At 46.4% G+C, this 21,094-nt stretch overlaps 1 protein-coding gene across 7 annotated transcripts in view; it reads right to left on the bottom strand.

The window, feature by feature from the left end:
- Nucleotides 1-21,094, bottom strand: part of PTPRS (protein tyrosine phosphatase receptor type S) — a 542,831-nt gene that overhangs the window by 104,804 nt on the left and 416,933 nt on the right. For all 7 annotated transcript variants that reach the window (XM_069215972.1, XM_069215973.1, XM_069215971.1 and 4 more), the window contains 3 exons: nt 10,549-10,802; nt 2,879-2,969; nt 1,182-1,397 (listed from right to left, as the gene is read on the bottom strand). In XM_069215972.1, the coding sequence (XP_069072073.1) occupies nt 1,182-1,397; nt 2,879-2,969; nt 10,549-10,802 (561 nt within the window). The remainder of the gene's footprint in view (nt 1-1,181; nt 1,398-2,878; nt 2,970-10,548; nt 10,803-21,094) is intronic.

Raw genomic sequence — 21,094 nt, 5'->3', positions numbered from 1 at the left:
GACTTAGTCATTTTCTCCCCACCAGCACACACAAGTTGTGAGGCAGTGTGCATGTGCCGAGTGAGGGGTCCTCAGGGTGGCATAATACATGCTGCAGCCCTTAGAGGCCATCTCTGGCCACAGGGCCCTTGGTACCGGGGTACCCGTTACAAGGGACTTATCTTTGTGCCAGGGCTGTGCCAATTGAGGAGACAAAGGTACAGTTTAGGGAAAGAACACTGGTGCTGGGGCCTGGTTAGCAGGATCCCAGCACACTTTCAATCATAACTAGCATCAACAAAAGGCAAAAAGTTAGGGGGGTAACCATGCCAAGGAGGCATTTCCTTACAGTTGGCATCATAAGCCATATCTACGCGGGCCATCGTCAATCCCAAAATAAAAAAGTTTTGTTTTTTCAACACTGTTTCATGAATAGAATCTGATGTGTCTTTATTTAGCTATCAGATAAGAACTCATGCCTGTGTCTTAACAACTGCCCCCTAAGTACAGAGTGCTGACTTCATGTCATGTTTGTAGGTAAACAGTGCTGAACGAGTAAAGAAGGTCTGGCAATTATTTGGTAATCTACTAATGGAAATAAGAAAGAAACTGAAGGGTGGAGAAAGGAAAGGGGTGATGTGAGGAAGGTAGAAGGAAGAAGGGTTCTAGCTTTAAGGCAAGGAAAGGTGAGTGAAGAAAGAAAAGGGGTGAGGGAGGGGTGGTAGAGTGAAAAAGGGAGGCAAAATAAGGAATGTGGGAAAAGGAAGAGGGCAAAAAGCCAATGAAGGCAGGCCAAGGAAAGAAGACAAAGGAATAACGGAGGGGGAAGAAAGAGAATGAAGGACGGATTGAGTAACGAAGTAGAACGAGAGAAAGGGTATAGAGGATAGTATGGCTACAGGAACAAAGGGTGCATAAGAAGAAGAGTGAGCAGAAGAGAGGAAATATCTTATAGGGAGAAGGAAAAGCGCTGAAGGAAGTGAAACAAGGAGGCGAAAGGAAGGGAAGAAAAATGGTGGAATAATGGAAGCATAGAAATAGGGAATGAGCACAAAAAGAAATGGAACAAAAAATAGGGAGAAAGGAAGTGTGCGGCATACAATGCTTGTAGAGTAAGAAGGAGGTAGAAGAATGGGAAAAGATGACAGGGTGCTATTGATAAACCAGTGGCAAGAATTATAACCTTAGCAATGTAAACTTACAGTCTCTGCACTGTCTAGGACTGCCAAGATAAAGAACACATAGCGCTGTCCGACCTCCAGGGCTTTGTTCAGGTACCCGTCATGCTGTTTCATATCCCCCAGTGTGAAGTGCGGCGGCAGCTTTCGAAAACGGGCAGCAATGTACGGTTTTGTGGAATCCAAGTGCCGTGAATGTCGCAGACTTCGGCGCTGGAGTCTTCCAATATCCTGGATCAGCTTGAAAATGAAGAACATTGAGCTTAATCAATATGTCCCATCAGAATGCTTTTGGGGTGTCTGTAGCAAAAGCATGACAGTCAGAGAAATAGGCTGCCAAAGAAAATCAGGGAACACGGCGCTGCCAAGAACGTAATAGCAATATCATCATGGAAAACTGAGAAGACAATAAATAAATGAATATAACTGTTGGGATACTGGGAATGCTACAGAGAAACCATATTTATACTCTTGACTCATTGGGAGCGTAACAGAGAAAACAGTCATCATGGAAACATCAGAAAACCATAAAAATAGTATGGCCACCATCACATTTATGTGGTATGACCATGTAGAACTTTGACAGGCCATACATGGGTAAAACCACCACTTCCCATTGTCAGCTGTATAGAAACTCTGAGCAGAAATCGACACTACCATTGCGAAACTACCAATTCCACTATGTGACCAACACAAATGTGGAGATACATGAAAAACCTTAAATAACTCTAACCTACCACAGTGAAAATTGAAACTCCAGACCAAAAAAAAAAAAATCAACAGCACCATAAAGAAATGAGCATATCTGCAGAGAATTCAATACAGCCATGCAGGAATAAGCAACACGTCATATACAACAAAGGCTATTTACCTGTATCAATAGCCAAACTTAGTATGGTGAGAAACATTGAGAAAGCAGACAGTCCACAAAGAATCCAAGACTACCCTGGAGAATCCAGGAACCCCAGAGATAAACTAGGACACCACAGAGAAACCAGCATTACCACTGTGAAACCAGGAGCTCCATAGACAAATGATAACAACAATCCAGAATGGGGAACTCCGTACAGAAACCAACACAGGCAAAACCTTAGATATACCAACACTACCAGCATCTCACTGTCAAAACAAACTCCTGAGATCTGCCATATCCACCTTGGATACATAAAGAACTTAATCGAGAAACCAACACAATGATAGGTAATCTAGTGCCCCTAAAAATGAACCAACACAGTAACACAAACATGAATAAACTCCACCACATAGAAACAAATACCACTATTGAGATACAAGGAACTCCATGGAAGGATCCACAGAACCATGAAGAAATTAGGAAACACCATAGAAAACCATTATCACCACCGCCAAACCTGAACTCAGGACAGCAACTAAAACAGTCATAGAGAAACAAACACCATTATGACCATGATTAATAAAACTCTGATAGCTTAAATTCACCATGAAACCAAGAATACTGCAATGAAAGAGCCCACCATAGAGCGAGTGCGCACTTCCCCGGAGAAATCTGAAAATGCTGTGCATACCCAGCACCACCATGAAACAGGGCTCAGAGAGACTCAAAATACAAGAGATAAACTGAAGTCAAACATACTATGAACCAAATAAATCGAGGCTAGATTTGGTTCAACCAATTGGTACTAATCAAACCAACCAACTAATAACAAAGAGTTGTAAAAGAAAAGTCCAGTGAACTGACTCACCTCCTCCAGGTCCATCTCTTCTGGGCTTCCCCATGGGTTCAGGAAATGTCCCTTGGACTTCTTTAAGGGCACCACTACAATATAATAATTTCTGCAGGGAGTGAGAGAAAATGTTAAAGAAGAGCATGTGAATGACAAGTTAGAAAGAGTCTTAGAAACAAGCCCAAACTAGAAAGAAAGAAAGTCGCTCTTGCATTGGGGTTTGCTGGACAGCAATATAAGAGACCACTTGTATAATAAAAAACAATTACCAACATTGACTGTCCTTAGCAGGGAAGAGAGGGTCAGGTACAGAAAGATGCAAGGAAACAGGGAGCAATAAGACGAAGAAAAAAAAGAAACAACATGGGAGGGAAAGAATGTGAAGTTTCGTATCTGTAGGAGTAGTTTTGCAGTTTGAAGAATTTTCTGGATTCACATGCTGTATATTATTCCGCCATTTTATGGTTCGGTCTGGAATTCTCTACTGTGTTGTAGTCCTTCTTCTGTTTTGAATTTGTTTTTTGGTTGGTGTCAACAAAAATATTATTTGTTGTCCTCTGGTGACGTCGCCCTACTTCCCCAGGATGTTCCTACCTTTGGTCGCCATCTTCAAATTCTCCCCCTTTTTTTTTTTGCTTCTTCTCCTCCCATCTTCTTCGTTTAATACTGCCATTGTCTTTTTAGGTAACATTAAATGTCTAAATTGTAAGTCTTCAGAAGCCAAGCTGCTAGGTTTAAAGATTCTGGCTCTGGGTGTAACACTCCCCTCTCCCCCTTCCATTGACAACAGGTACAGTTGTCTTGGTAGCCTGTGGTCTCTTCCTTGGGCTAATTGTATTATCTGTGAGTACCAAGTCTGTCTTGCCCATTGAGGTGCAATTAATGTCATCTGACTCCTCTTGCATTTGCTTAGTACTATGTGTAACAAAGGAATTGCGGAAAATTCTGCATGTATAAGGAAATGCCTCCTTGGCATGGTTACCCCCTGACTTTTTGCCTTTTGTTGATGCCAGTTATGATTGAAAGTGGGCTGGGACCCTGCTAACCAGGCCCCAGCACCAGTGTTCTTTCCCTAAACTGTACCTTTGTTCCACAATTGACAAAGTCCTGGCACACAGATAGGTCACTTGTAAATGGTACCACTGGTACCAAGGGCCCTGATGCCAGTGAAGGTCTCTGAGGGCTGCAGCATGTCTTATGCCACCCTGGGGACCCCTCACTCGCCACATGCACACTGCCCCACAGCTTGTGAGTGCTGGTGGGGAGAAAATGACTACGTCGACATGGCACTCACCTCAGAGTGCCATGCCCACCTCACACTGCCTGTGGCATAGGTAAGTCACCCCTCTAGCAGGCCTTACAGCCCTAAGGCAGGGTGCACTATACCACAGGTGAGGGCATAGTTGCATGAGCTCTATGCCCCTACAGTGTCTAAGCCAAACATTAGACATTGTAAGTGCAGGGTAGCCATAAAGAGTATATGGTCTGGGAGTTTGTCAAACATGAACTCCACAGTTCCATAATGGCTACACTGAAATCTGGGACGTTTGATATCAAACTTCTCAGCACAATAAATACACACTGATGCCAGCCCCCACTTTCGGCGGCAAGGCAGGAGAGGATAATGAGAAAAACAAGGAGGAGTCACCCACCAGTCAGGACAGCCCCTAAGGTGTCCTGAGCTGAGGTGACCCCTGCCTTTAGAAATCCTCCATCTTGAGATTGGGAGGTTTCCCCCAATAGGATTAGAGATGTGCCCCCTCACCTGAGGGAGGAGGCACAGGGAGGGTGTAGCCACCCTACAATACTGCAGCCATTGGCTACTGCCCTTCTGACCTATAATCACCCCTAAATCTAGTATTTAGGGGCGACCTAGAACCCAGGAAATCAGATTCCTGCAACCTACACAAAGAAGGACTGCTGACCTGAAAACCCTGCCGAGACGACAACTGACTTGTTGCCCCCAGCCCTACCGGCCTGTCTCCAGCCCTACCGGCCTGTCTCCAGACTCAAAGAACCTGCACAGCGATGCATCCGACAGGGACCAGTGAGGACTCAGAGGACTGCCCTGAACCCAAAGGACCAAGAAACTCCAGAGAACAGCAGCACTGTTCACCAACAGCAACATCTCCGCAGCAAAGACAACTTTTAAAGAACTCACTCTTCCTGATGAAAGCGTGAGACTTCACACTCTGCACCCTACACCCCCGGCGCGAGCTCCAGAGAACAAACACCGCAGAGAGGACTCCCAGGCGACTGCGACTTCGTGAGTAACCTGAGATGACCCCTCTGCACTCCCACAGCGACGCCTGCAGAGAGGATCCAGAGGCTCCCGCTGACCGCGACTGCCTGGTAACAAGGAACCCGACGCCTGGACGAAGCACTGCACCCGCAGCCCCCAGGACCGAGAGGAAGCAACCTCCAGTGCAGGAGTGACGAGCAGGTGGCCCTCTTCCTAGCCCAGTCGGTGGCTGGCCCGAGAAGCCCCCCTGTGCCCTGCCTGCATCGCCTAAGTGACCCCCGGGTCCCTCAATTGCTTTCTATAGCAAACCTGATGCCAACTTTGCACACTGCAGCCGGCCGCTTCGACGTTTTGTGTGCCTGTTTGTGTCCCACCCAGTGCTCTAGAAAAACCCCCTGGTCTGCTCCCTGAGGACGCAGGTACTTACCTGCCAGCAGACCGGAACCGGAGCACTCCTGTTCTCCATAGGTGCCTATGTGTTTTGGGCCCTACTTTGACCTCTGCATCTGACCCACCCTGTGTTGCTGGTGCAGTGACTTTGGGGTTGCCTTCAACCCCAAACGGTGGGCTGCCTATGCCCAGGAGACATACTGTGTAAGTGCTTTACCTACCTGAGAAACGTAACAATACTTACCTTCCCCAGGAACTGTTGATTTTTGCACTGTGTCCACTTTTAAAATAGCGTATTGCCATTTTAATCTATACTGTGTATATTACTGCTTTAATTTAAAGTTCCCTAATTACCTGTGTGGAGTACCTTGCAGTTTATGTATTTACTTAAAATCTTGAATCTTATGGTTCTAAAATAAATTAAGAAAATATATTTTTATATATAAAAACTATTGGCCTGGAGTTAAGTCTTTGAGTGTGTGTCCCTCATTTATTGCCTGTGTGCGTACAACAAATGCTTAACACTACCCTCTGATAAGCCTACTGCTCCACCACACTACCACAAAATAGAGCATTAGAATTATCTAATTTTTCCACTATCAACCTCTAAGGGGAACCCTTGGACTCTGTGCACACTATCTCTCACTTTGAGATAGTATATTCAGAGCCAACTTCCTACAGTATGGAAATGACCCTGACAAGTTTATCGTAAGGGCATTCCCTATAGACTGGTGGTGTGGTTGTCTGGAGGCAAAGAACTGGCATTTTGTGTTCTGTGGCGTTGCAAACAGGTCTTAAATAATTCTTATGCCCTGGATTCATTGGAATTTGTAAGTAAGCGTCTTTCAGGTCTGTGGTTGCCATGTAATCTCATTCTTGTAGTTGTGGTATGACTCCATGTAAAGTTGTCATTTTGATTTTCTGGGTTTTTATGAACCTGAAGTTTAATATTGGGCATAATAATCCATCTACCTTTGGAATTATGTTGAGGAATTTCCCTTGTTGATTTCTTGCTCTGGGACCAGTTCTATTGCTTGTTTGTCCAAAAACTCTCTGACCTCTTTGAGAAGGCGAATTATTTCTTCTCTTGAGTGTATCTTTGCCTTTGGTTCCCTCGCTGGAGAGAATTTGATTAGTTCTATGCAGATCTGAATTTAATTGTGTTTAAGATCCATTTGTCTGAAGTTATTTTCCTCCACTCCTGGAGGAAGTTTTTTAATTTTCCACCTACTGGTGAATTGTTTCTTAGGTCCGATTGTATGTATCCCTCTTTCAGTGATGTTTTTTGTGAAAGTTCTTCCTTCTTTATGTAGTCGCTTATTTGCGGTGTTTGCACCTCCTATATTCGACTGACCTCTTCCTCTGGCACTTCCTCGAAAGGAGCAGAACCCATGTTGCTGATACTGCCAGCTCTATTGCATCATGGTATTTAAAGTCCACTCTGGAACGCTTAATGTGAGCTCCCTACCTGGATGTTACTTATTGTGGCTGGCTGCCTTGCCGCAAATTAACCTCCTCTTACTTCTCCCCAAAACTGTAGTTCTTCCATGGACTTTGCTGTTTCATTGTCTTTCTTTAGTTGATTTAAGCTTTCATCCACTGAGCTCCTGAATAACTGTTGACCATTAAAGGGCGTGTTTATGATATTCGCCTGTACTTCTGGCTTAAACCCCAAGATTCTTAGCCATGAGTGCCTTCTAAGTGTGATCCCAATGATCATCTGTCGACTGGAAGTGTCCGCTGCATCTAACGCAGATTTTAAGCATGCATTGGCGATATTCATCCCACTTTCAGTTAAATGGACTGCTCTCTTTCTTTATTGTTCTGGGAGATGTTTCAACAGTTCTCCCATCTCCTTCCAATGTTGATGCGCATGCCTGTGCGCAGTGCATTTGAGTTTGCAGTGCGCCACTGATTTGCAGCCCTACATTCCATTCTTCATCCCATCAGTTCCATCCTCTTGCTATCCTTTTTTGGTGTAATCCTCGAGATGGAGGGGATGTTGGCTCGCTTCCTATCGATCTATGTTATTATGGAGTCCGCAGGCACCGTGCCCTTTATTTAAGGTAGGTCCTTGGAGGAGTATTTTTATTTCTTTTCAGTCTTTTGTGTCACTGCTCTACAAGTGGCTGGTTCTTTGAATGCTTTTCTTCCTTGTTCGAGAATACTTGGGAGCACTGGCAAAAATTGGCTTCTAGCCTGACATGGCAGCAATGTTTCTTTTAGGAAGGAAACAGGACTAAGGTTTACCCTCCTCGAGCTGGACATTAAATCTGCCTGATGCATTCTTTATAACTAGATTGTACATACCGTTGTCATCTGGTGGCGAGGGTTTAGATGGATAAGATTCGACTACCTCTTCTGGTGAGTATGTCTCAACATCCTCCCACTGTTGTTCCATGTATTCTCCTTCCTATGAAGCCTAATACATCGCTGTCTGCTCTTGTTCCTCATCATAGAACACCTCTCTTCCTCTTCCTGAGGTTCGGGTGTGAGTGGTGGCTGTATTTCTTTGACCTCCTTCGCATTTGTGTGTCTTGGTATCAAAGACTTTTAGGGGAACCCTGAATTCTTTGAGGCTTTCATTAAATTCCTTCTTTCTTTGAAGAAACACTGACATTTCTGCCTCCAGTCATTTTTTTTTCTTTTCCGTCTCAACAGCCCGTTCTTCGGGACTTGTGGGCCTTGTCTTTGACGTCGAACCATCTTTCAATGACACATCATTCCTTGAGCTTCAGTGAACGGCTTTCGACGTTGGTGTGTCTTTTTTCCCCTTCGTCCTTTGACGTTTTGGGGTTTTTCCAGAGCCCCCTTGAGGGTTCTGTGTGACTTTTTCTCATGGGTGCTGCCTACAGGCGGCAAGTGTTTCGACCCCGAGTTCCCCTCATATGGTCGTGATTCCGTTTTCCTCAACTCAGAAGTCTTAGAGGAATGCCCCATGTCCCTTATTTCTGACTTTCAGCTTTTCTGGTGTGCCTGCTCTTCCACGTCGATGATCGCACGATCATCCTCCACTGCTTCACCCTCTGCAGTGTTCTCGTCCTTGTCACTCGACAGCACCATATCTTTGAGAGCGGGAGTTGACTTCTGGACCTGCAACAGTGGTGGACCATCATCTGTCTTGCTCCTACTTTGAGGGTCTTCGGCGGGAACACAGCACAGGCAGTGCAGTCTTTGCTCCTATGATCTTGAGGTAGGCAGAGGTTACACACCCGGGTGCTTGTCCTTTTGTGCGTACTTGTGGTGGCACTTCTTGCAAAATTAGAACGTTGTGTTCTCCATTACTCTGACCAGGGGGCCCCTCAAATTAGCATCTTCACCACTCCTTTGTGTGGGGAAAAAAAGACTGCGTTTTCTGCGGAATTCCCTTTTCGGCAGCTCCCCGTCTGTGATCTCTCCCCGTTGGACGAACTTCTCTACTAAAAAACCTCAAAATTCTTCAAAAACTATTCCTCGTGTTAGACACCTCTCTGCAAACATCCAGACTAAATAGTGGAAAAAAATCTGAAGATGGCGACCAAAGGTGGGAACATCTGGGGGGAGTAGGACAACATCATTAGAGGACACCAAATGGTATTTCCGTCGACACCCACCCACAAACAAAAATTAAAACAGAAGAACGACTACAAAACAGAGGCGAATTCTGGACCCAACCACTAGATGGCAGAAAAATGCACACTCCAGAAAAGATTCATGCTACAAAATAGCAGAGAGAGAGACAGGGAGAGACAGCGAAGGGAGAGAGAAATATTGAAAATGCAGGGAAAGTAAGTGAGGCACACATGAAGTGAAAGCATACAGGTTATGGCTGTTCATGCACAATTGCATATTCTCAGTTGCCTTTTACAAGAAGGGTCAAGAGAGCCTTGCTTGAACTTGTACAGTAAACTGTGGTGGTGAAGACTACAGTGACTCACAGTTCGTATTTGTATCATCATGGAATGGAACAAGTCACCTTTTAAGAATGCAAAATAAAGATGATATATATGAAAAAATTCCCAGGTGGTGGTATTTAATGCTCACAGATTAATTTAAAGATTTTGGTTGGTCTGCTAGTACCCATTACACGTTTTAGTAGTCCAGATTAAGCATTTTGATATAACTGTTAGCATTGGGCTGCACTTATTAATTTCTGTATTGTGTGGTATGACGAGAGCCAACCTCTATTGAAAGGGACACAAAAAGATGTGTAAGGCAGTTGAATTTAAGACAGTGGTAGACACTTGTTTTGGGAAGAGATTGGGCTCCCTACACAGAGCGCCTTGGAAGATAGTTTGGAAGGATATGTGTTGGATAGAGAGATTAGGTTGGCAGCAAGCTTACTTATGTTTACTTAAGAGAAGCATGGATTGCAGCTGAAAAAGTTGAGTTAGGCTGGGCTAGAGAAGCAAGTGATGGTTTCAGAGTACATCGATTTAAGACTAAAGGAGTAGTACATGGTGTACATGTAGTGATAGAAGTCTGCTGACACTCATGTTGAGGCCTTAGAGATGAGTTTAGGTTTGGGGTGGCAGTGGGTGCAACATTGAATAGCAAATTAAATTGTGGTTATAATTCCAACCTTGGAAGAAGTGGATGATGGTGGAGACCAGGCATATATGAGGGTTCCAGTAGGGATTTAGGGTGGCCTGAGGTGGTTGACTGGCATATGTATGTGGGGAAAAAAGACATGTATAAATGAAGATAAGAATGTACGTTACAGTTTAAAAGGTGGAGTAAGATCATGACTTCATTTTTGTGGAGGTTTTAGATTGGAGTTGTAAGTGTTTGCTAAATGTGTGCATTTGGACTGTGTGCCTGATGCTGTTTTTAGATGGAATGGGAGCATGGTAAGAGTAGAAACGTCTTCCACATCCATGCTGTGATAGGGATGGCCAGTTTTTCGGAATGAGCAGGACACTGGGCTTCCAGTCTCAGGCTTTCATCCAGCAGCTCATGGCATTCCAGGAGCTATATTTTCTAAGGATTTGGATTTCAAGAGCGGAAAAAATGAATTCTGTTTAATTAGTGGCAGCCCTGTGTGTAGAGTGAAAGCCTAGCCTTTCAGAGACCTTACCGGACTGGCTCGGATGGCTCTATTTCAGGTAAAAGCACCAAGATAGTCCCATCAGGTTCTGGCTTCCTGGTCACCACCGGTTTCAGTCCTAGCATGTTGGGGGCAGTCCATGCAGCCACGTTCTGCTGAAGACCACCCATGGAGTTTCCTCGATTTGTAAGTATAAATGTGTAGTATGTTTTGGGTTTCAAGTTGGTGATAAGCTTCTTGGTTGTTCGTCCATCTACGTCCACATGCTGCCCGTTGTATTGAATCTGAAACAAGAAGAACTTGGTATACTTTTCTCTCTCTTGAACACAAGTATATAAAGCATGCTTTGGTATGGGTGTGTAGAAGGCATGATTAAGGCCTGCTTAGAGCCTCCATTTGTAAGTGCACATTTTTCACTTAGCATTTAATTTCTGTTGGTAAGCTTCTACATGTATTCCTTGTTCATGTGATGTGTTGAGAATTTATTGTCCATGCTGCTCATTCCTAGTAAGTCATCTAATCTGTACACTCTGTCGAAGGCTAAGCACACAGAACACGATGCTTGAACATTTTGATTGCCTGTGGAGACAGCTGCGTGTTTATAGACGTACCTGTGGAGACAGCTGCATGTTTATAGATGTATCAAGCTTGCACCTCTGACACAGTTAGACACAAATGGTACTTGTATTATAAAAATTGACTGTGTGTCATATGTGCTAGAGGAACACTTCTGTTGGGTCATTCCTGGAACTTGGCACGCAGTGCCCGAGATGCAGCTTGGCTGACTCTGATGCTGATCCTGAATTTTGATCTCTACCCTGTCCAGGACAGATAGCCTACAATACACCAGACCAGCTTCCTGGCTTCCCGGTACATCTTATCAAGGTATGGGGTAAAGTCATATTTTCTCAATAGATCTGGCAGAGGGTGCTCCCACTATGCTCTCAGCATTGTAGGTAGTTACAGATAGGAGTGTACCAATCCAATCACAAAACCATGGTTGAATTGTTCATCTTTTTCACCATCTCTGTATTGCTGGTTACCATGCTTTGTCTCGTTTGCAGTTTATTTTCTTAATGCAAGAATAGGACTGTTGCAATACATGCTCTAAAATACATTTTTGCATCTTTCTTGTGTCTAATGTTGGGTACTCTAAATGACAGCAAAAAGGGAGATCTGTGTCCACGATTTCCTTGAGGATCTAAGTAGTTATGTTTGAGGTTGCAACACCTATCTGGTACCCCCGGTCTTTTTAGGGGCTCAGGACTGGGGCCTGAGAGCTTGTTAGGAGTCAATGTAAGCATATCTGATGGTATATGCTGACTCAGACCCTATAGCCTAAAGTTTATGTTGACATAATACACAGTCCTACTTGATTTGTAGGAACCATATAACAACTGTACTGCTGTTCTGTGAATACCACCTCTTCATAGTCCTTAAGGTGAAGGGGTTTAGGTTGTTGCCACCAAGTAATCTAGCAGGCAAAAATACATCAAACAGCCATTAGTCATATCAAAGACCAACATTATACAATCCAGCATTTTAGATTTAACACCTAACAAAAACGAGTAATACAGATATACCGGGCATTTGATGTGCACCATGCTCCAAAACCAAACATAGGTGATAAACAGTCACTGGCAAAAATCAGTATTCATTGAACTGTATGGCCAAAAATACAATGCTCTACACATAGCTTCATTATCATACAACAGACAAATGCCAAACTTTGGTGTATCCGGCACATACTAAGGTGCTTTCAGATTACAAACAATCATTGTACAAAAGCAAAAAAAAAAACAGGCACTTAAGATAGCCTAAAATGAAGGTACAATAGCAAATGACTTTAGCTGTTTGGAAAAGGTCTTCCAGCCAGCTCCTCTTGCCATATGGTTTGCTCCCCTCTCTGCCGTCTCTGCTCCGTCAGCGATTATTGGTTGGTTCTGCACATTACTTGGTCAGCATTCCTTTGTTTGTCCACTTTGCCTTTCATTTGCCCACTTTTGTCCCCTGTGCACTGTTTGCTCTGCTCTCCTCCTGCTTTGTCCGTTTTTCATTTTTGTTGTGTTCTTGTGCTAATTGACTAGTATTCTTGTGGTATTCTTTTGGTGTTTTGTCCGCTTTGGTCCCCTATTAAGTGTTGGTGCTGCTCTCCTCCAGTGTGGCCCCCACTGCCTTTTCTGCAGTTTTGTGGCTGCCTTTGCCAGCCCGCACAACTCCACCCAGCGCCCCTCCCACCCCAGGACTTATCCACTTCATCAAGCTCTCCACTAGCTCTACACCGCTGCCCCACAATCCCGAGAAACAACTCCACTGCCTACTGCTCAACGCAAGATCCATCTGCAAACATACTATCTAAATATAGGACATCATTAGTACTCTTCACCGGACCCAATGTTCATCACCGCAACCTGACTCAAACCCACATCAGCCCCCGACATCACCTTCGCCATCCCACAAGGCTGCAAGCTGGGTTTACTATGACCGCCACAACAAGTACGGAGGAGGCATCACCATCATTCATAAGGACAACATCTGTTGCACCACCATCAAGGAAGACATGTCTTCCCTCATGGAACATCTCAACTTCCTATTCCAAACCACTGCCAGAACCACCGTCAGAGAAACCCTGGAGTACCGACCCCTGAGGCCCCACACCACCTTCTACAAAGCTATTACCAAATTAATTGCCCCCGGCCATCGCCTCAAGACACTACATGCTTTTAGGAGACCTCAATTTCCAACTTGATGACCCCAGTGACCACAACTTCACCAACCTCCTGGACACCCTCAGCAACTTTGGACTCAAACAGCTAGTCAACAGCCCCACAAGTATCACAAAACACATCCTTGACCCCATCTTTATAGCCAGCGACAGAATTAAATACACAACAGAGTTTTCATGGACCGATCACCACATTGTGCACTTCACCCTAACTAGCAAACTGAAGCCTTCCACCACACCCCTCCCCTCCCCACACCACAAATGGGGAAAAGTCACAGAGACCCAATGGACCTCTGCCCTCAACACCAACAAACCCAGCACCTCCGGCAGCCTTGAGCATGACGCCCGCAAGCTCTCCAAATGGGTCCTTATAACTGCGCCAACAAGGTCACCCCTACATGGAGCTCCAACACCAGACAATCCAGCAAGACTTCCCAGGTGGTTTTTCTCCAAACTCCTTATACTCAAGACAGACTGCAAACGGCTAGAAAAAAGATGGAGCATGAGCAGAGACCCAGCGGATCACCCCATCTTCAAAGGAGCACTCAGTAAATACCATCTCCACCTCAGAGAAGCCAAAAAGGTCACCCTACCCAGCCACATCAAATTGCCCCAACCGCCCCTCTTCAGAATCATCAAAGAGGTCTCCTGTTCAGCAGCCACCGAAAACACTATCCAACCCTCTCAGACCCTCTGCAACTTACTAGTTGACTGCTTCCATCTACAGCAATTTTCAGCCCCAATTCACCAGCATCAACCATCTTCTCACCCCTCCAAACGACACCCCCAGCCAACTGGTCACAGAGTGGGAGCCACTATCCATCCAGGAAACAGCTGCCCTCATGACTTTGACCCACTCTGGATCACCCATTGACTCATGACCTATGCCCCCACTACATCTTTGACCTAGGCCAGAAGGAGATCTGCAGCTTCCTCACACCCATCCTCAACACCTCCATCATGACGGCCACCATCCGCAAAGCATGGAAGCAAGCTGAGGTCAAACTGCTCCTGAAGAAACCAACCGCAGACCCCAGCAAACTCCAAAATTACCGCTTGATCTCACTGCTCCCCTCCCAGCTAAGGTCCTGGAAAGAGCCATCAACCAACAGCTCACCTGGAAGAACACTATCTACTGGACGCCTCCTAAAGTGGTTAACCGCAGCACCAAGACCGCCCTGACCGCTGCAACGGACGACATCAGGTCTCTCCTCGACCGTGGAGAGAAGGCAGCCCTGAAGCTCCTCGATCTCTCTGCCACGTTTGACACAGTCTCCCATTACACCCTTATCTCCAGGCTCCACCACATCGGAATCCAAAGCAACACCCTTTAATGGTCCATACACAGAGTCCGCCTCCCGCATTTCACCTTGGAGCCCAGGGACATCATTTGAGACATACCCTAAGGGTCACCACTCAGCCCCACCCTCTTTAACACCTACATGATGCCACAGGCTGACGGTTTTTCGCTCTCATGGACTCAACATTATCTCAGACAACAATCAGATGATACTCTCTGTAAAGAAATGGCTCCCTGTTGCAGTTACCCCCCACTTTTTGCCTGATACTGATGCTGACTTGACTGAGAAGTGTGCTGGGACCCTGCTAACCAGGCCCCAGCACCAGTGTTCCTTCACCTAAAATGTACCATTGTATCCACAATTGGCACACCCTGGCATTCAGATAAGTCCCTTGTAACTGGTACTTCTAGTACCAAGGGCCCTGATGCCAAGGAAGGTCTCTAAGGGCTGCAGCATGTCTTATGCCACCCTGGAGACCTCTCACTCAGCACAGACACACTGCTTGCCAGCTTGTGTGTGCTAGTGAGGACAAAACGAGTAAGTCGACATGGCACTCCCCTCAGGGTGCCATGCCAGCCTCTCACTGCCTATGCAGTATAGGTAAGACACCCCTCTAGCAGGCCTTACAGCCCTAAGGCAGGGTGCACTATACCATAGGTGAGGGTACCAGTGCATGAGCATGGTACCCCTACAGTGTCTAAACAAAACCTTAGACATTGTAAGTGCAGGGTAGCCATAAGAGTATATGGTCTGGGAGTCTGTCAAACACGAACTCCACAGCACCATAATGGCTACACTGAAAACTGGGAAGTTTGGTATCAAACTTCTCAGCACAATAAATGCACACTGATGCCAGTGTACATTTTATTGTAAAATACACCCCAGAGGGCACTTAGAGGTGCCCCCTGAAACTTAACCGACTATCTGTGTAGGCTGACTAGTTTTAGCAGCCTGCCACAAACCGAGACATGTTGCTGGCCCCATGGGGAGAGTGCCTTTGTCACTCTGAGGCCAGTAACAAAGCCTGCACTGGGTGGAGATGCTATCACCTCCCCCAGGCAGGAATTGTCACACCTGGCGGTGAGCCTCAAAGGCTCACCTCCTTTGTGCCAACCCAGCAGGACACTCCAGCTAGTGGAGTTGCCCGCCCCCTCCGGCCAGGCCCCACTTTTGGCGGCAAGGCCGGAGAAAATAATGAGAAAAACAAGGAGGAGTCACTGGCCAGTCAGGACAGCCCCTAAGGTGTCCTGAGCTGAAGTGACTCTAACTTTTAGAAATACTCCATCTTGCAGATGGAGGATTCCCCCAATAGGGTTAGGATTGTGACCCCCTCCCCTTGGGAGGAGGCACAAAGAGGGTGTACCCACCCTCAGGGCTAGTAGCCATTGGCTACTAACCCCCCAGACCTAAACACGCCCTTAAATTTAGTATTTAAGGGCTACCCTGAACCCTAGAAAATTAGATTCCTGCAACTACAAGAAGAAGGACTGCCTAGCTGAAAACCCCTGCAGAGGAAGACCAGAAGACGATAACTGCCTTGGCTCCAGAAACTCACCGGCCTGTCTCCTGCCTTCCAAAGATCCTGCTCCAGCGACGCCTTCCAAAGGGACCAGCGACCTCGACATCCTCTGAGGACTGCCCCTGCTTCGAAAAGACAAGAAACTCCCGAGGACAGCGGACCTGCTCCAAGAAAAGCTGCAACTTTGTTTCCAGCAGCTTTAAAGAACCCTGCAAGCTCCCCGCAAGAAGCGTGAGACTTGCAACACTGCACCCGGCGACCCCGACTCGGCTGGTGGAGATCCAACACCTCAGGAGGGACCCCAGGACTACTCTGATACTGTGAGTACCAAAACCTGTCCCCCCTGAGCCCCCACAGCGCCGCCTGCAGAGGGAATCCCGAGGCTTCCCCTGACCGCGACTCTTTGAATCCAAAGTCCCGACGCCTGGGAGAGACCCTGCACCCGCAGCCCCCAGGACCTGAAGGACCGGACTTTCACTGGAGAAGTGACCCCCAGGAGTCCCTCTCCCTTGCCCAAGTGGAGGTTTCCCCGAGGAACCCCCCCCTTGCCTGCCTGCAGCGCTGAAGAGATCCCGAGATCTCTCATAGACTAACATTGCGAACCCGACGCCTGTTTCTACACTGCACCCGGCCGCCCCCGCGCCGCTGAGGGTGAAATTTCTGTGTGGGCTTGTGTCCCCCCCGGTGCCCTACAAAACCCCTCTGGTCTGCCCTCCGAAGACGCGGGTACTTACCTGCAAGCAGACCGGAACCGGGGCACCCCCTTCTCTCCATTCTAGCCTATGTGTTTTGGGCACCACTTTGAACTCTGCACCTGACCGGCCCTGAGCTGCTGGTGTGGTGACTTTGGGGTTGCTCTGAACCCCCAACGGTGGGCTACCTTGGACCAAGAACTAAGCCCTGTAAGTGTCTTACTTACCTGGTTAACCTAACAAATACTTACCTCCCCTAGGAACTGTGAAAATTGCACTAAGTGTCCACTTTTAAAACAGCTATTTGTGAATAACTTGAAAAGTATACATGCAATTTTGATGATTTGAAGTTCCTAAAGTAATTACCTACAATACCTTTCGAATGAGATATTACATGTAGAATTTGAACCTGTGGTTCTTAAAATAAACTAAGAAAAGATATTTTTCTATATAAAAACCTATTGGCTGGATTTGTCTCTGAGTGTGTGTATCTCATTTATTGTCTATGTGTATGTACAACAAATGCTTAACACTACTCCTTGGATAAGCCTACTGCTCGACCACACTACCACAAAATAGAGCATTAGTATTATCTATTTTTACCACTATTTTACCTCTAAGGGGAACCCTTGGACTCTGTGCATGCTATTCCTTACTTTGAAATAGCACATACAGAGCCAACTTCCTACATTGGTGGATCAGCGGTGGGGTACAAGACTTTGCATTTGCTGGACTACTCAGCCAATACCTGATCACACGACAAATTCCAAAATTGTCATTAGAAATTCATTTTTGCAATTTGAAATTTTTCTAAATTCTTAAAAGTCCTGCTAGGGCCTTGTGTGTTAAGTCCCTGTTTAGCATTTTCTTTTAGAGTTTAAAAGTTTGTTAAAAGTTTGAAATTAGATTCTAGAAACAGTGTTAGATTCTTTAAAAAGTCTTCCAACTTTTAGCAAAATAATGTCTGATACAGAGATGAATGTGGTGGAACTCGACACCACACCTTACCTCCATCTTAAGATGAGGGAGCTAAGGTCTCTCTGTAATATCAAAAAAATAACCATTGGCTCCAGACCTACCAAAATTCAGCTCCAGGAGCTGTTGGCAGAGTTTGAAAAAGCCAACCCCTCTGAGGATGACTTCACAGAGGAAGAAATTAGTGACTTGGAGGGCAATTCCCCCCTTCCAGTCCTAAATAGGGAGACCAGGGCCTCTCAAGCCCGGTCTCCAAAAATGATAGTCAGAAATGTTGCTTCCCTCACAGGAGGGTCCAGCATTTCTGAAATCACTGAGGATGCTCTCAGTGAGGATGACCCCCTGTTAGCCAGGATGGTCAAAAGATTGGCTTTGGAAAAGCAGCTCCTAGCCATAGAAAGGGAAAGAAAAGAGATGGGCCTAGGTCCCATCAATGGTGGCAGCAACTTAAATAGGGTCAGAGATTCTCCTGACATCCTAAAAATCCCCAAAGGGATTGTAACAAAATATGAAGATGGTGATGACATCACCAAATGGTTCACAGCTTTTGAGAGGGCTTGTGTAACCAGAAAAGTGAACAGATCTCACTGGGGTGCTCTCCTTTGGGAAATGTTCACTGGAAAGTGTAGGGATAGACTCCTCACACTCTCTGGAAAAGATGCAGAATCCTATGACCTCATGAAGGGTACCCTGATTGAGGGCTTTGGATTCTCCACTGAGGAGTATAGAATTAGATTCAGGGGGGCTCAAAAATCCTCGAGCCAGACCTGGGTTGATTTTGTAGACTACTCAGTAAAAACACTAGATGGTTGGTTAACTGGAAATGAAGTGTGTGACTATGTTGGGCTTTATAATTTGTTTATGAAAGAACACATTTTAAGTAACTGCTTCAATGAAAAGTTGCATCAGTATCTGGTAGACCTAGGTCCAATTTCTCCCCAAGAATTGGGAAAGAAGGCAGACCACTGGGTCAAAACTAGGGTAACCAAAACTTCCACTGGGGGTGACCAAAAGAAAGGGGTTACAAAAACTCCCCAGGAGAAAGTGGGTAACACTAGAAACAAAGAAAAAGAGTCCTCTGTAGGCCCCCAAAAACCAGAACAGGTGGGTGGGCCCCAGGACACAACCCAAAACAAAGGTGGGTACCAGGGTAAGAACTGGGATGCCACTAAGGCATGGTGCCACAACTGTAAACAGTCTGGGCACCACACCAAGGACACTTCTTGTCCCAAAAACAAACCCCAGAACAAAATTCCTGGGGTAACCAGTGTAGCCATGGGAGATGACTCCTCAGATGAGGAGGTCTTCCTAGCCTTCAACTGGAAACAGGGCCCAACAGGTGAGTTGGAGATTCCAGAGGGAAGTAGACACTTCCACCACCTACTGGTGAATGGAATCCCAACCACTGCCCTGAGAGACACTTGTGCCAGTCACACTATTGTGCATGACAGGCTGGTGCTCTCAAACCAGTACATCCCAGGTGAGACTGCCAGGGTAAGAGTTAGCCTAGACAGGGTCACTAAGAGGCCTGTGGCTTTAGTGCCCATAGAAGTGGGTGGCACTCTTAGCTGGAGAAGGGTAGTAGTCAGTACAGACCTCCCCCTTGATTGTCTCCTTGGAAATGACTACCCAGAGGTTAGTCAGAGCCCAAGAGAGGAACTGGTCCAGTGCCAGTCCTCTCCCAAGGATTCTGGAAGTCCTGCCTCTACAGTAAATGCAAGCAGGCCCCAGAAGAAGAAGAAAAGAAAACAGAGTAGGAAGGGTGGACAACCTTTAGCCAAGGTTACAGCAAGCCAAGGAGATTCTGCTCCAGTAGGGGAGAACTCCAAAAATGGCCCTGATAAAGTCCAACCTGACCCACAAGAAGTCCTGGCTAGACAGGCAACTGTTAAACCTGAGTGGGTGGCTCCTCAGCTAACAGAAGAAAGAGTGGAAGAAGGGTGTTTACTACAAGATGTGGTAACCCCCCACTCTAATACAGCAGACAGGCAACCTGAACCCAAAGAGGCCTGTAACTTAGCCCCTTCCCTTTTAGGTGAAGAGCTAAAGGCGTGGTTCTGGGCACTGACAGCTGTCAGTGGCCTCTGCTGGGTGTTAGCCTTTATGGCTGCACTATCCTTAGCATGGTGGTCTGACCCCATGCCAAATAGCAAGTTAGGCCCCCTGACCCTATTGGTCATGGTGGGGTTACTCCAGCTCTGGGTAACCTCTCTGGGTAAGCTAGGGGTAACCCTGGCCAAGATAAGGTCAGCAGAGGTGGATACCTCTAAGACCAAAATAGAAAGAATGGGTGGAGACATTGAAGAGGCAGACAAGAGGCAATTCAGACTAGGTCCTATCACTGTGGAAGTAGGTCAGTTCCCCAAAGGGAATGGCCTGAACAGAAGGATGTAAGGCAGAGTAGGCCCTGCAACTAACCAGCCTATTTCTCCTACTCTTCCTCGCCTGACAGACTAGGAAGACTCTCCCAGCTTGGGCTGAGTCTCCTGGCCTGTGGGCTGGGGGGGGCTTGTGTAAAGAAATGGCTCCCTGTTGCAGTTACCCCCCACTTTTTGCCTGATACTGATGCTGACTTGACTGAGAAGTGTGCTGAGACCCTGCTAACCAGGCCCCAGCACCAGTGTTCCTTCACCTAAAATGTACCATTGTATCCACAATTGGCACACCCTGGCATTCAGATAAGTCCCTTGTAACTGGTACTTCTAGTACCAAGGGCCCTGATGCCAAGGAAGGTCTCTAAGGGCTGCAGCATGTCTTATGCCACCCTGGAGACCTCTCACTCAGCACAGACACACTGCTTGCCAGCTTGTGTGTGCTAGTGAGGACAAAACGAGTAAGTCGACATGGCACTCCCCTCAGGGTGCCATGCCAGCCTCTCACTGCCTATGCAGTATAGGTAAGACACCCCTCTAGCAGGCCTTACAGCCCTAAGGCAGGGTGCACTATACCATAGGTGAGGGTACCAGTGCATGAGCATGGTACCCCTACAGTGTCTAAACAAAACCTTAGACATTGTAAGTGCAGGGTAGCCATAAGAGTATATGGTCTGGGAGTCTGTCAAACACGAACTCCACAGCACCATAATGGCTACACTGAAAACTGGGAAGTTTGGTATCAAACTTCTCAGCACAATAAATGCACACTGATGCCAGTGTACATTTTATTGTAAAATACACCCCAGAGGGCACCTTAGAGGTGCCCCCTGAAACTTAACCGACTATCTGTGTAGGCTGACTAGTTTTAGCAGCCTGCCACAAACCGAGACATGTTGCTGGCCCCATGGGGAGAGTGCCTTTGTCACTCTGAGGCCAGTAACAAAGCCTGCACTGGGTGGAGATGCTAACACCTCCCCCAGGCAGGAATT

Source organism: Pleurodeles waltl, chromosome 12, assembly GCF_031143425.1.
Source record: "Pleurodeles waltl isolate 20211129_DDA chromosome 12, aPleWal1.hap1.20221129, whole genome shotgun sequence".
NCBI classification, from domain to species: Eukaryota; Metazoa; Chordata; class Amphibia; order Caudata; family Salamandridae; genus Pleurodeles; species Pleurodeles waltl.
Note: the sequence above shows the minus strand (reverse complement) of the source record. Positions and strands in the feature narration are given on the sequence as shown.